At 38.7% G+C, this 12954-nt stretch overlaps 1 protein-coding gene across 2 annotated transcripts; it reads left to right on the top strand.

Moving 5' to 3' along the window:
• Positions 1 to 12437, top strand: arhgap31 (Rho GTPase activating protein 31). 2 transcript variants are annotated; one of them, XM_020708896.2, is made up of 12 exons: positions 1 to 468; positions 2804 to 2906; positions 3179 to 3323; positions 5127 to 5209; positions 5309 to 5416; positions 5523 to 5665; positions 5736 to 5940; positions 6035 to 6153; positions 7856 to 7912; positions 8101 to 8745; positions 8835 to 8974; positions 9564 to 12437. In XM_020708896.2, exons 1-12 carry the CDS (start codon positions 369 to 371, stop codon positions 11538 to 11540), a joined length of 3825 nt encoding a protein of 1274 aa, XP_020564555.1. In that variant the 5' UTR covers positions 1 to 368; the 3' UTR covers positions 11541 to 12437. The 2 variants fall into 2 exon arrangements, with proteins under 2 accessions (XP_020564555.1, XP_004076466.1); XM_004076418.4 differs by having other exon boundaries at positions 2 to 468; positions 6032 to 6153.
• The last annotated feature ends 517 nt before the right edge of the window (positions 12438 to 12954 follow it).

Genomic DNA, 12954 nt, shown 5'->3' with positions numbered 1-12954 from the left:
AACAGGAAACTAACAGATTCTATTGCTGCTTCTGCAAATCTAGCTGAGATAAAGCAGTGGACTGTCGCGTCCTAACAGACCAACTTTCCCACTGCGTTGTTTTTTTTTTCAAGCTCATCTAGGTAAAAGGAATCTGAAGGACTTCAAGTTTCAAAAGTGACGTCACTTCTGCTCTCAGCCTCCAACAGTTTGGTCTCCTAGCGTGAGCGGATACAGACATTTGGGAGCAGTTTGCTGGAATTTCTGAAGAGCTGCTTTTTTTTCTTTTAAACCCAACATCTTAACTATTTTCCAAGTTCTTATGGATCAGCTGGTGCGTTTTCAAAGATGTTTCTGCTTCAATAATCTGGACTACTAACTGGAGCCACATGAAGAATAAAGGGACTAAACAGAAGTCCAAAAAGAAAGGAAGTGAAAATGCGTTCGGCTGTGACTTGATTGAGCATCTCCACATTTCAGGACAAGATGGTAATGTTTTTCTTACGTTCTATTTGTAAGCTTTGAATTAAAGATAGGAGTAAACCGCCCCTGTCAAAGCATAGTCTTCCTCAGCAACTGCTTGACCTAAACACAGTGGAGCATTCAGAATAAAAGGAAGGTGGTTACCTATTTTAACTAATTTAAACACAAACACAATTTGTAAAAAAAAAACAACAAAAAAAAATCATTACAAGAGGAAGTGTCTATGCGTACCAGTCATTGTTTAAAGCTCTGTTATCAGAATACATGTGTTTTACATTTAGAAAGCCCATTCATTCACTCATTGGCTGTATTAAATGAAGTTTGGGTGTGGCTCTAAAATTTTTGGTGTGAATTTCCTGTGGAGAATCTTTTCGCTTTTTAAGGTGTGCATTCAGAAAGGACTGAAAACCTTTTTTTTAACGCACAATACAGATAATGTTCAAAGGAAACAATAAACAAACAAAAATGGGAATTATGAAATGAAAAAGTCATGCATGCGTTGACATTTTCTATTCTTTTAAATATGTTTTTTCTTTAAATTCTGAGTTTTTAAAGTCTACAATTAGAGTGTTTGGCTATAATTTGTGAGAAGCAAAAGGTTGAGCAGATGTTACAGTGACTGAATGGCTGTGCTGTAGGGATAACTGTTAGAATGACCTGTTAGAATGGACTCGAGGTGGAGAAATCCAGGCAGGAAGTGAGGGAGGAGGTGTGGAAGCAGAACACACATTGCCCTTTCAGGCTGGTTTTAATCCTTTTGGAAAAAGGGGAAAAGCTCCTTTAAAAATAGACTTTTCGTCTTTTCCTTTACATTATCACAGAAATATGTTCAAGTGGATCCAGTAGTTTACATCGTTCAATCCATAAAATACCAGGAGCACAAAAAGAACTCATTTTTACACAATGTGTTTTTCAGAAGACACAAACAAATTGAGCTAAAATCAACTTTTTTTTTCTTTTACTAAGTCTAATACCTCTCACAGCTAAAAGGATTATCTAACAGAAATGATTTGCTCCAGCATGTGGTAATATATTATGAATCCTAAGAAGAGACCAATTTCCTACATCTTACCTACAATTATTCAACTTAATTATATTTTTATTTAGTTTCATTCAATTTCTCAAAAACTTTATACAAAGTCACGATTTTTTTAAAGTACAAGGAATCAGTTCTAACTGTGTAAAAAAAACTAAATGACAACCCTGGACTTTCCAGATTTTAACCACAAGCGTGCAATTAGAAATCCAAGTATTCAAGTTAACACGATGAGAATTTAAATGCTGGCTTCTTGCTGCCTAAGATGAAGATGCCTGGAATATTTTTCATTTTTAGACTCAGTTTTTTTTAGCAGTTTATCACAAAAACAACCCAGATAAAAGGTAATCAGGAGAATAATGAGCAATGGGAAAAAATGTAAAAAAGTACAGATAAAAAGCAAATCTCCCACTAAAACTTTAATAAATATATATTTTTTCTTTAATTACTAGAAAACTTGCAGGATTATTGATGAATGCCTAAAGATAACATGGTCCAAACTGACCTCTTCCAGAGTGATGCTCAAGACTTCAAACATCCAGGAGGAGCAATCTCATAATCTAGAACTAGATCAGTTTTTCAGGTGGAGGTTCAGCTGTAAACAAACATGCATCCTGTTAAATTTAAAAAAAACATATCCATTCTTTCTTTGATCATGCACGGAAACATTCAACATCATATGATGCTGGCTCTCATTCTGTCTGACTAACAGATGATGGAGCAGTTTATTCTTCATAGGAGTTGGGGGTTTTCTTTATGCTTAAAAGTTATCTAATAATTAATTCTCTTTATTCAAAAAAATTTAAATTTTAAATGTCTTTCTTATTTTTTTTTCCTAAAACATTCGTCCAACATTATTCAAATTAATAAAGTAGTACAGAGTCAGGGTGAATAAATCACTGGAGTCTGTTATTTTTATTTAAATGGGGTGAAACAGTTGTTTAAGACAGATGTTTTCTTGTTAAAAAGCAGTGTCGGTTAGTGGTCACATTACAAAAGACCTTTCTATTAGAGGAAATGTCGTCAGTAATACCAGCTACAAGGACTGGGTGTGTCAACTTTCCTCTGAAACAAACAAACCATTTTTAACTTCCTGTCTAAGTCCACCTACAATCACCGGCCCTGAGCAGCAGAGAGCTGCCGAAGTGGAACAAACTACATACCATCAAGTCAGCCTCATGAACATTGTTCCAATAGAGCATTGCATTTACAGTTGTTTCTGTCCCAGCTTTTGTTTGTCTGCCACAAAAAGATGAGAAAAGTCAATGAAGGTTTTACACTATTAACACGATTTCTTTGCTAAAGTTCCTCAGGTTCTCACAAAATGTGCAGAGTTCATTGAGAAGCATGGGATTGTGGATGGGATCTACAGACTGTCGGGGATCACGTCAAATATTCAACGTCTCAGGTACTCAAAGCGTTCATTGTCAACTCTTTGCATAAGGTTTAGAGTATCCCCCCCCCCCCCCCCCCACTGAGTGAAATAGTTAATTTTTCAAATGATCTACATGAAAAATGACAATTTATTATCTTAAATCTCAGCAGAACCTCAGTTTTAACAAATATCGGTCAAACATTGTGCTTGTTTGGCACATCTTCACCAACAACAGGCAGATGCTGCTTTAGAAGGATGCTGAGCAAGAAATTTAAGAGTTTGGATGTGGATGTTTGTGTGTGCAGGCAGGAATTCTGCTCCGAGGCAGGCCCTGACCTTACAAAGGAAATGTACCTCCAGGACATCCACTGTGTGGGTTCCTTATGTAAGCTGTACTTCAGGGAGCTACCCAATCCTCTGCTAACATATGAGCTGTACAGCAGATTCACGGTGAGTACAGTCAACACCATCTGTGCAGTCAGACTCGAAACCAGGAAAAGTTACCAAAAACTGTCATTTTTTAAATTTGAAAACTCACTTGTTGTCACTTTAGTTTTGGATTCAGCATTGCCCCTCTTTTTCCTTAAAAACAAAACACATTTTAATTTTATTCCTGGTGAGATATCAACAAAAAAATCTTTTTTTGTTGTTGATCATTGTCAAAGGAAAGACTGAGTTTCATTGACAGTGAAATCATTGGCTGTGTGTACCTCACAGATCCTTAAGAAAATACGGTCCAGTCTCAAGTTGAAATGTTTTTTGAGTGTGTATTTCTACCTTTTAATTCCTTCAAACACTGCATAGATGAATCCAAAATGTAACTGTTGGTAAAAGCGGGACATGTAAGTTTGGAATAAGAGAGATTTTCTTAAAGCTGTCCTTTCTGGATGAAATGTCGGCATGAAAAAGTCAAGAGCAGAGGAGGATACAGAAATAACTGGAGTGTAGGTCCTGACTGAGGTGTTCTTTGAAGGCTTCTGTGTACCGTGACTTACCATATGCATACCTTGGCAACTAGCAGCTCCTTCATGAAAACTTTGAGTGTTGGAATGTTCCCCCTCGGTTGTAATAATGAAAACCCTATAAAGATTAAAAGATTAAAAACAGAGGTTTTTACATTTTTATTGGTTAAATTAGTCTTAAGATGATGCATAGAAAAATTGCTCTTAATAAGAACCATTTATTCTCTGTTTGATCTCGTGGGCCAGAATAGCTCAAGTTTAACAGCTTGTAGTAATATAACCACATTTAGGAAAAATTAAGATTATTTACTCTGCACTTACTGTGGACCTTTATTGTGTTAATCTCCTAACTGCTGGGGGACATGTGTACTTTAGCCCACACCTGCTTGTGATAACTGCGTTGAAGGTTGCAGCCTACACAGAAAAATGAAGACAAATCATTGATGTTAAATTCATGAAAGGTATAAAAAATACTAAAGCCACACAGCAGGAAAACTACTCCATATTTAGGGTGAAAGACCCATTCCGATCATCTTTGGATCTATTGTAAAAAAGTAGTATTTTTATTATGAATATGCCCTTTTTAGAAAAAAATAAAAAACCTGTGTCATCATAGGACATAGTTTCTGCAGAGCAGCAGCATTTCATTAGAAATTCACCTCTGATTCATGGGTGGGACTGTTGACATGGAGTAGTCTTGGCCCCCCCTTCTGATTATCGATCTGTTTAAATGCGCCCCCCTCACACCCCCAGCCGAACTATACTGGTTCAGCAAAAATGGCCGTACAGTTTTGAGCCAGATGTAACTCAGATGAGAAAACAAAGGCGTACATGGATCTAGTTGTCTCCAAGTGAACACATCAGAATGGAGCAGAGCAGAGAGCTTGCGGTTCGCTCAGTGTATACACTTGTTTTCAGACAGCATTTTTTTCATCTGCTCCTGATTCACAACGACTGGAATAATAAAATGCTCAGAAATGCAAATTTAAGCTTTTTAATTTTTTTAACTTGTCCTGTCCAACAGCTAGGCAGACAGATAAGAGCTGAAGGCCTCTTGTGTTGGACAGAGGAGCTTAATTTTACTTATATATATCCTCCATCATTAAAAAAATGCCACAAGAACATGTTAAAAACACAAAAAATGTGATTTCATGGAATTGGGTTTTTAAGCACATTGTGTCAAGCTCCTTCTCCTCGTCCTTTGGCCTTTAGCACAACCCCAAAACCAATTTTTTAAAAGAGGATATCGCTGAACTTTTGATTTGAACTCTTTTCTCTGTCTTACCTACAGGAAGCCATCTCGGTTCAGGGAGATCATGAAAAACTTTCACACATTCAGGGTGTTATCAGGGAGCTGCCCGCCCCTCACTTTAGGTAAAGCTTCTTCCTCTCAGCAGCACCAAAAAACTGAGTTGTTGCTGCCTTTTCATGGTGCGGAAAGAGTGCAAACGACCTTGTTTTTTTTGCTGTCAGGACTCTGGAGTATCTTACAAAGCACTTGGCTTACCTTGCAACTTTAAGCACTCAGACAAACATGCACACGCGCAACCTGGCACTGGTGTGGGCTCCAAATCTCCTGAGGTGAGGATATTTCCATCTTGCACGTTCTATCAACAATAATAAAGTAACACTCAGGCTTAATTGCAATATTTTCCTAAATGCTGACCTGATTTCTCTGCTTTGTTAGATCTAAGGACATTGAGGCCTCTTCCGGTAATGGAGACATGGCTTTCCAGGAAGTACGGAAACAGCAGTCAGTGATAGAGTATATTTTAAACCACACAGAGCAGATCTTCAGTGGGGCGTCTGCACCAATAAAACCAAAAGAAGGTGAGTTTACTTAGGAGGAGGCACAAACAGGCCAAAAGAATTTGGTGACGGATAGATTATATTTCTGCAGGACAAAGTTTGGTGTGTGGAGAAAAGTATGCAACCCTCCCGATCAGTGGCCAGAGCGGGCCGATGAAACTGATGAGCCTAGAAGAGGCCCAGGCTCGCTCCTTGAGCCCAAACCACCCGTTGCATAAAGAACGTCAGCGTGAGAACAGTCTGCCTGATACCAGCAGCGCCACGCTCTATCATACTGTGATAGACACATCAGACAAGTAAGTTTTTGAGGCCCTGTAAATTCAAAACTGCAGACAAGACTTTACAGTTTACCCAAGCTGGACTTCCTAACTGTCTCTTGCTTGTTAGAAGAAAGTTTTCTGGGAAATCAAAGAAATGGAAGTCTATCTTCAACCTTGGAAGGTCTGTTGAGTCAAAGGGAAAACTTAGCCGCAATGGTAGTGTCTTCATCCGAGCACAGGGGATAACACGTAAGTTTATCTTCCCTTCTTGGGAAAAAGGCCTTAATGTGCATGCATGTTGTTGGGCACACTTAGATAGTAGAATGGGAACCTCAAAGATGTGGAAAGACAGACTCACACTATCAAGTCCATTAAAAAGCAGCATTAAAAGAAAAAGGAGACAAAGAGATTGAAATTCTAATAGAGTTTTTAAAATAAGCTCAGAGATACATCTTCATGTTTGTGCGTAATAAAGTTAAAGTATCATTAGCTGTCACACACCTGTGTGTGGAATTTGTTCTCTGCAATTGACCCATTACATGGGGGAGCGGTGAGCTGCAGACACAGCCATTTGGTGGATTAACCCCCCAATCCAAACCCTTAATGCTGAATGTAAAGCAGGGAGGCATTGGGTTCTTTTTTGAGTCTTTGGTATGACTAGACCTGGATTTGACATTTAACATTTTTTGTGGCATTTTTCTGATTATTTTACTTATATTAACAAATTTGAGCTTAAATTTGCATTTCTGAGTATTTTATTTATTCAAATCATTGCAAATCAGGAGCAGATGAAAAAATGTAGTTGGAAAAAGAGCTTATTTGTGAGGTAGAAAATGTGCTGGGCGGGCCACAAGCTCCCTGCTCTGAGCCCTGAATTATAGGTGACGGGAAAGGGAGGCGGGGTTGATCTGCTCCAACAGTCCCAGCCACAACTCAGAGGGAAATATCTAATGAACTACTAATGAACAACTGCAGAAACTTTGTCCCAGAAAACAACAGTTTTGTTTATGTTTTTTTTATTTTGGCTAAAAACAACATAATCATAAGTAAAAGACCACTGGGAACACTTTAAAAATAGATCAAATGATTATTCGAGTGGGATTTAAAAAAATATTTTTTTAAAGAAAAAAAATATCTTTAGGTGCTACAAAAGGTTAAGTTCACCTTTAAATTCAGACAGTACAAACTTTTTTCTCCTTGGCTGCAGAGGAAAAAAAAGTGCCAAGACTATAGGTGCATTAATGCATCCATTGATAATTAAACCATACCTCATAACACAGAATAAGAAGAAGTCATTTACCTGAATTTTTTGCTCTTTAACCAGAAAAAAGGTTACTTGTTTAAAATTGAGATTTTTTTTAGTAGTAAAGTGATGACTAAATGAACTCTTAAAGTCAAAGAGGCATGACGTATTATGTTCCATTGGACCTTGCTTCTTCAAGTTGAATCATAGGTCCAGGCAGAAAAGAGAAGAAAACTTTTTTCACAAATCTTTTTATTTTATGGGATGTTTGGCACTGAATCAACATTTCTTGACCCATAATGATTGAACATGAAAAAAACAGAAGGATGTTTTGCGTGAATCTTTTTCACATTTCACAGAGATAAAATAAAAGAATTATTTTTTTAAAGGGTCAAAAATTCCCAAAGTTTCCAAAATGAAAACCTTTTGTTCGCTTGTTTGCTTGTGTCCTAATATGTTTTGTAAGTGCTCTGTGAAGGATAGAAGAAAACACATTTTTGTCCCCTTTAAAGACCCAAATGAATTCATTCTTGTCACTCATAAGCAGTTGGCAGTGGCTCTTTTCAATCCAGAATAGAATGGAATAAATTTAGAAAATTAACTGCTGAATGGATTTATTGATAAGTGCAAAAAACTAATCCAAAAAAGAAAAACATATGATGTGATCATAAAATAAAAACAGCATGTCTTCTTATTTGTTTTTGGTAGAAAAGGCAGCTCTTCGACCATCCAGGAGCATGGAATCATTGTGCTCCTTACCACCAGGTGGGGCTAAATCTTTTTATAACGTGACTTCCAAGGTCTAACTAGGTTGTGTTGTGTTATTTTGCAAAACACAAATGAAGTATTACAGGCAATTGGAACCTTGAACTGTTTTTATGGTCTAAAAAGGAACTTTTTCATGTATTTGCACGAGGCATTTCTTTATCACTGATGCAATATTTAATCTACAGATGACGAACGTTCAGGAAGCCATATTCCAGCTGCAGGATCCAGCAACACTCTGACTCCGGATGTGAAATCCAGAACGCTGGGGTCCGACTCTTTGCTCGATCTGAGTGAACGTGACCAAAACTGGGAGTCAAAAGGGAAGAAGGCTGGCGGGGCAGCAGGGGGCTGGAGTGTCAACATGAAACCGATGGACTTACCAGGAGCTTCTGCCACTCCCCAGAAGCCCTTGCCAGAGCAGCTTAAAGTGTTCAAAGGTGATGACCTTTGTGGTTCCAAGCCGACATCTCCAAAAAACAGGAGAATGTTGTACTCAGGTTCCTCCCACAACAGCTCATCCCGACCTTCATTCCCGGGAAGCTTCTTCCCACTGGAATCCTCACCAAGACATCAGCGTAGAGCCGTCAACATCTCTGAGCCTTTTGCTGTGTCTGTTCCCTTACGTGTGTCGGCTGTCATCAGCTCTAACAGCACACCTTGCAGGGGACACAACAAAGACAAAGCGCCAGCTCTGAAGACCAGCAAGGAGCCTCCAGAGCACAGAGGTCTGAGAGGAAAGAGCAACACGTTTCCCAAACTGGAGCCAAAGAAGCAGGAGGGAGCAGACAAGAAAACCACCCAAGTGCAAGCCTCTAGAAAACTTCCACAAGGTGAGATTATCTTCCTTCAATTATCATGTTTTCTTTAATCAAATTTGCTGTCTGTGACTACATGTCACAAAAACATGCATTTCTTTCAGATTTAAACAAAGACATTTTACAAGAAAGACAAGAATGGAGAGAAGTTTTTGACATGGATGCACTGACCAGGAAAGAATGCAGAAAGGTTGCGCCACCTTCTGGAATAAACTTGCACAAACAGCCTACAGATACAAAACAGGTATTTTAATTAGATGCAGCTGTTTTCTTTTATGACGATTTCAAATGTAAATGGTTGTTGTTTTATGTAAAGTTAAAGTTTCATCAGCATTTGGCCCATCCCCTGGGGAAGCGATGGGCTGCAGTCAGGAACTATTTGGTGGTTTAACCGTCTGACCCAACCCCTTACTGCTGAGTGTCAAGCAGGGAGGCATTGGGTCCCATTTTTATTGGCTTTGGTATGACTCGGCCATGGATTTGAACTCAGAACCTTCTAGTCTTAGAGTGGACATTCTACCACAAGGCCACTGAGGTGATAAACAAGGCCACTGACTGAAACACAGTTATAACAAATAGAAAGTTAAAATCAAAACGCGTTGTCAAAAAGGGGATTAAATTAATTGTACTTCTTCAATCTGATATAAAACAAGTCAAATAAGGATGATTTAAAGATAGCCTAATTGTGGCAGCAGTTAGAGTTTATAATTGGAGTTATAATGTGACCTTACCCACATGTCAGAGTCACACCAGTGTAAGGATATGGGATTTAACTGCTTTTTTCATCATATTTTTTTTCCTTTGATATTTATTTACTTTCTCTAATCTTTCAGGATGAAAGATCCTCGATAATAAAAAATCTGCGGTCTGACCTCCACCAAGAACTGAAGATAACTGAGCCTGAAATTGACCTGCTGGATGAAGCTTTCAAACCAGCTTTCTCCACAGTGACCACGTCTGGAAACACCAAGTTATCAAGAGACGTCCAGTCAAAACGAAGCCGCAGCTCTCCATCTCTGTCCTTGCTGTGCACAGAGCAGCTGTCAAACACCTCTCTGGGTGATTGTGGGAAGGCCCCTAGATCTGATGGCAAAAAGAAGCAGCCCTCAGAATCAGACCTTTTGTTGTGCGTTCACAAAAACGGTGATGCGATCTCTGCTGGAAACACTCAAAAAGTTTGTCCCGCTGATCCAACGCATGAATCAAAGGGGCCCAAAGAGCAACGAACCTCCTCTTTGCAGATTCAAGCTTCCTCAAAGGAAACCCGGTTGAGTCATGTTTTAAAACCTTTGATTTTAAAGGACTTTCCGCAGGTCACACGCTTCCCAGGCACAGCCAGAAAATGTCTGAAGCACGAGGTTCCTCGGGAGAAAACGGAAAAGTCAAACAATGCAGAAAAGATCAATGAGATTCAAATGATAGAAAGTGGACAGAGGATCTCGGTTTGTTCACAGGAGACAACCAATTTCCTGGAGCTTCCAAACCTCGATGACGAAGAAGGATTTGGGAGAAACCTGGAAGAGCTGGACTTGGTGGAGTCCTGGGAAGATCTTTGCTCCACCAAGCAGTGGGTCACAAGTCCTCTCCATTCTCCAGATGTGGAGGAATTGTTTGACAAGCTATCACCCTTCAGGTCAAGCACGGATACTCCAGACTTGGATACTGTAAAGATTTCATCTCTTTCACTGGATAAATTCAACCAAAGCTCCCAGCATTCCAGCACTGACACAGAAACTAAACTGACTCATTGGCCATCAGCACCAGTGCAAATGGAACTGAGCAGATGTAATGCAAAACAACCAATAAAGAGCAGCACAATAAAGCCAAAGAATACAGTATCATCTCAGAAATTTCTCAGACAATCATCTTGTGATGCAGCCTTGACAGAGAAAAGAGAGGACAGTTATCTGTCCAAGCACAGGCCCTGTTCTCTGAACCTGGACTTGGGGTATCGATGCATTAAAGATATCTCAAACCAGCAAAATCGAGACTCAGAGTTTTCTGCCACACATAGAGGATTACTGTCCGGTGGAAACAAAGTCCATTCAGAGCTGGATCTGTTTCTAAATGATCGTCAGGCGCCTCTTCGGCGAAACTCTGCGCCAGTCAGTGTGTCGTCAGTGCGCACAGCCTTCATGATCAAAACGTGTCAGGCCAGAGCTGTGCCAGTCGTCCCTCCAAAGGTGCAGTACACCCAAACTCCTCAAACCAGACAAGAAAGTCATCTTAACCCAGTAAAGAAACAAGAAAGAGAATGTCCAAAAATGAGTGTAGAGACAAGCAATGCCGCTCCTGCTCCAAATATGTCAGATCTGAAGGAGGAGCTAGAGAACAAAGAGCCCAAACACCTAAAACATCCAAATCTTGACAAACCGGTTGAGTCTGGGAAGACCACATCTACTCCAGAACTGCCCATCATTACCAGGAGACACAACCCCAATTTGGAAGTGTTTGTAGATTGTCCCAGACCCACCAAAGGGAATGTACACCAAAGGCCTTCCTTCAGGAACAGACAGAGACCTCAGAGTCTCATTCTGCTCAGTCCCCCTTTCCCCATCATGGACTACCCCTCATCAGGGGACGACGGAAAGCTCCTTTCATCTATCAAGAGTCTGAATGACACGTCGGCAGTGAACGTCCTCTCTAAAGACATAGCAGAGAGTATCAGGACATCAGAGGGACTATCTCTTCAAAATAAAATGACTATTCCAAAAAGTGGGCAAAGACTGGAAACATCAACCAGCTGCTTCTACCAACCTCAGAGGAGGTCAATGATATTTGACAGCAGAAGCCACAGGCAAATAGAGTGACTGCAGTCCAGTGTATGGCATCTAAAAATGTTCAGCGTTTGAGGAACTTTGCCTTGGAGATGGAGGGCTCGCTGTTATGATAATCGGTTGGAAGTCTGCTTGAAAAATAAAGCATATGTTGATGTAAAGGATTCCTGATGAATATTTTCTTAGTGTTCTGAGTCTCTTAGCTTTAACATTTGCTCAGATATCAAGCTGTAGTATTCTGCAAGGAGCCACACCTCCAGTGAAAATAAAATCTCTATCTTTGCCAACAAATGCTTTCATAAACCTAACAGTTTTACAAAAAATTGCTTGAAGCTAATTTCTCCTAATATTTTCTGTACAAAAAAATGAAACTCACATTAAAATGTTATGATTTTTTACCATTATTATTATTATTTTTTTAACATATTATCAAGAATGAAATAGTACAAACTACACGGATAAAGAAAAAAAATAGTGGGCCGGCTCTTTTCAAAAAGGGTTTTGGAAGAAAACAAAAAAGTGGACTCACAGATTATAGCCAATAAGGATTACGTTTTAGATAAATTTAGGTTTTATTGAAAGCCCTCCTCTAATTTGATTTTTTAAATTAGTATATGACTAAAAACAAAAATATTTTGAAATGTAATGATTTCCTGAGGGTGCCAGTCCTCCTGCATCTGCATGCCTTCTATCTAAATGTGTTTTTACTTCAGCAATAAGGTCTTTAAAGTTTTTTTTCTGTTGTGTTCAAACATCTGTGCACAACGACATTTATTTCTAGATGTACAAAATTGAAAGCAAATTTAAAATCCTCTTCTTTTTTTGTTGAATGTCCCCCCAATAAGCCATTGTTCTTTGTATCCTGGCCAAGTTTGGCTGATTTAAAAGTTTTAAGTTTTTATCTTTGATTATTAAAACTAATTTAAAGCACTGATTTGATTTAATCGGCTTTTGATTTCAGAGGACTTAGAAACATCATGAACCGTTATATTTGCTAATATTTACAAGTGTTTTATTCCATTTCTGCACATTCATTTTGCATTTAGAAAAATAGACATGAGTGGAGGGGTCTTATAGTAAAACATCAAACATATGTATAACCTAATTTGATTGATATTCCCACACCTGGTCTCACAGAAAGTTACAGCACAGTTATAAAAATATTTAACTTTTTGCAGTTTTTTATTTCATATTAATATTTTGGCAGCAATTTTATCAACTCTAAGCTTGTTTTTGTTTATCATCATTAGAAATAACAAGTTTAATCAATCATTTTTTCCTACTTTTAGTGCTCAGGAAACTTTGCCCTCAGATTTTTCTAAGAAATACTGTTCTTTTTGAATATTTTAGAGTTACTTAAATTGTTCTTTAAGTTTTAGACAAGAACTTAAAGATGAGAAACTTCTCATCATGTGCCTTTAATGAACAAGCACATTCTTCCCCACAC

Source organism: Oryzias latipes, chromosome 14 (assembly GCF_002234675.1).
Source record: "Oryzias latipes chromosome 14, ASM223467v1".
Classification (NCBI taxonomy): domain Eukaryota; kingdom Metazoa; phylum Chordata; class Actinopteri; order Beloniformes; family Adrianichthyidae; genus Oryzias; species Oryzias latipes.
The sequence above is the reverse complement of the archived record's forward strand: the minus strand, read 5'-3'. Positions and strand labels throughout refer to the sequence as shown.

Bases quoted from the DNA above. Each gene is read 5' to 3' on its own strand.
- arhgap31 (XM_004076418.4), top strand. From the start codon at position 369: ATGAAGAATAAAGGGACTAAACAGAAGTCCAAAAAGAAAGGAAGTGAA. The intron at 5,417-5,522 runs GTGAGGATATTT...CTGCTTTGTTAG, and splicing joins TGGGCTCCAAATCTCCTGAG to ATCTAAGGACATTGAGGCCT. The intron at 5,941-6,031 runs GTAAGTTTTTGA...CTTGCTTGTTAG, and splicing joins GTGATAGACACATCAGACAA to AAGAAAGTTTTCTGGGAAAT.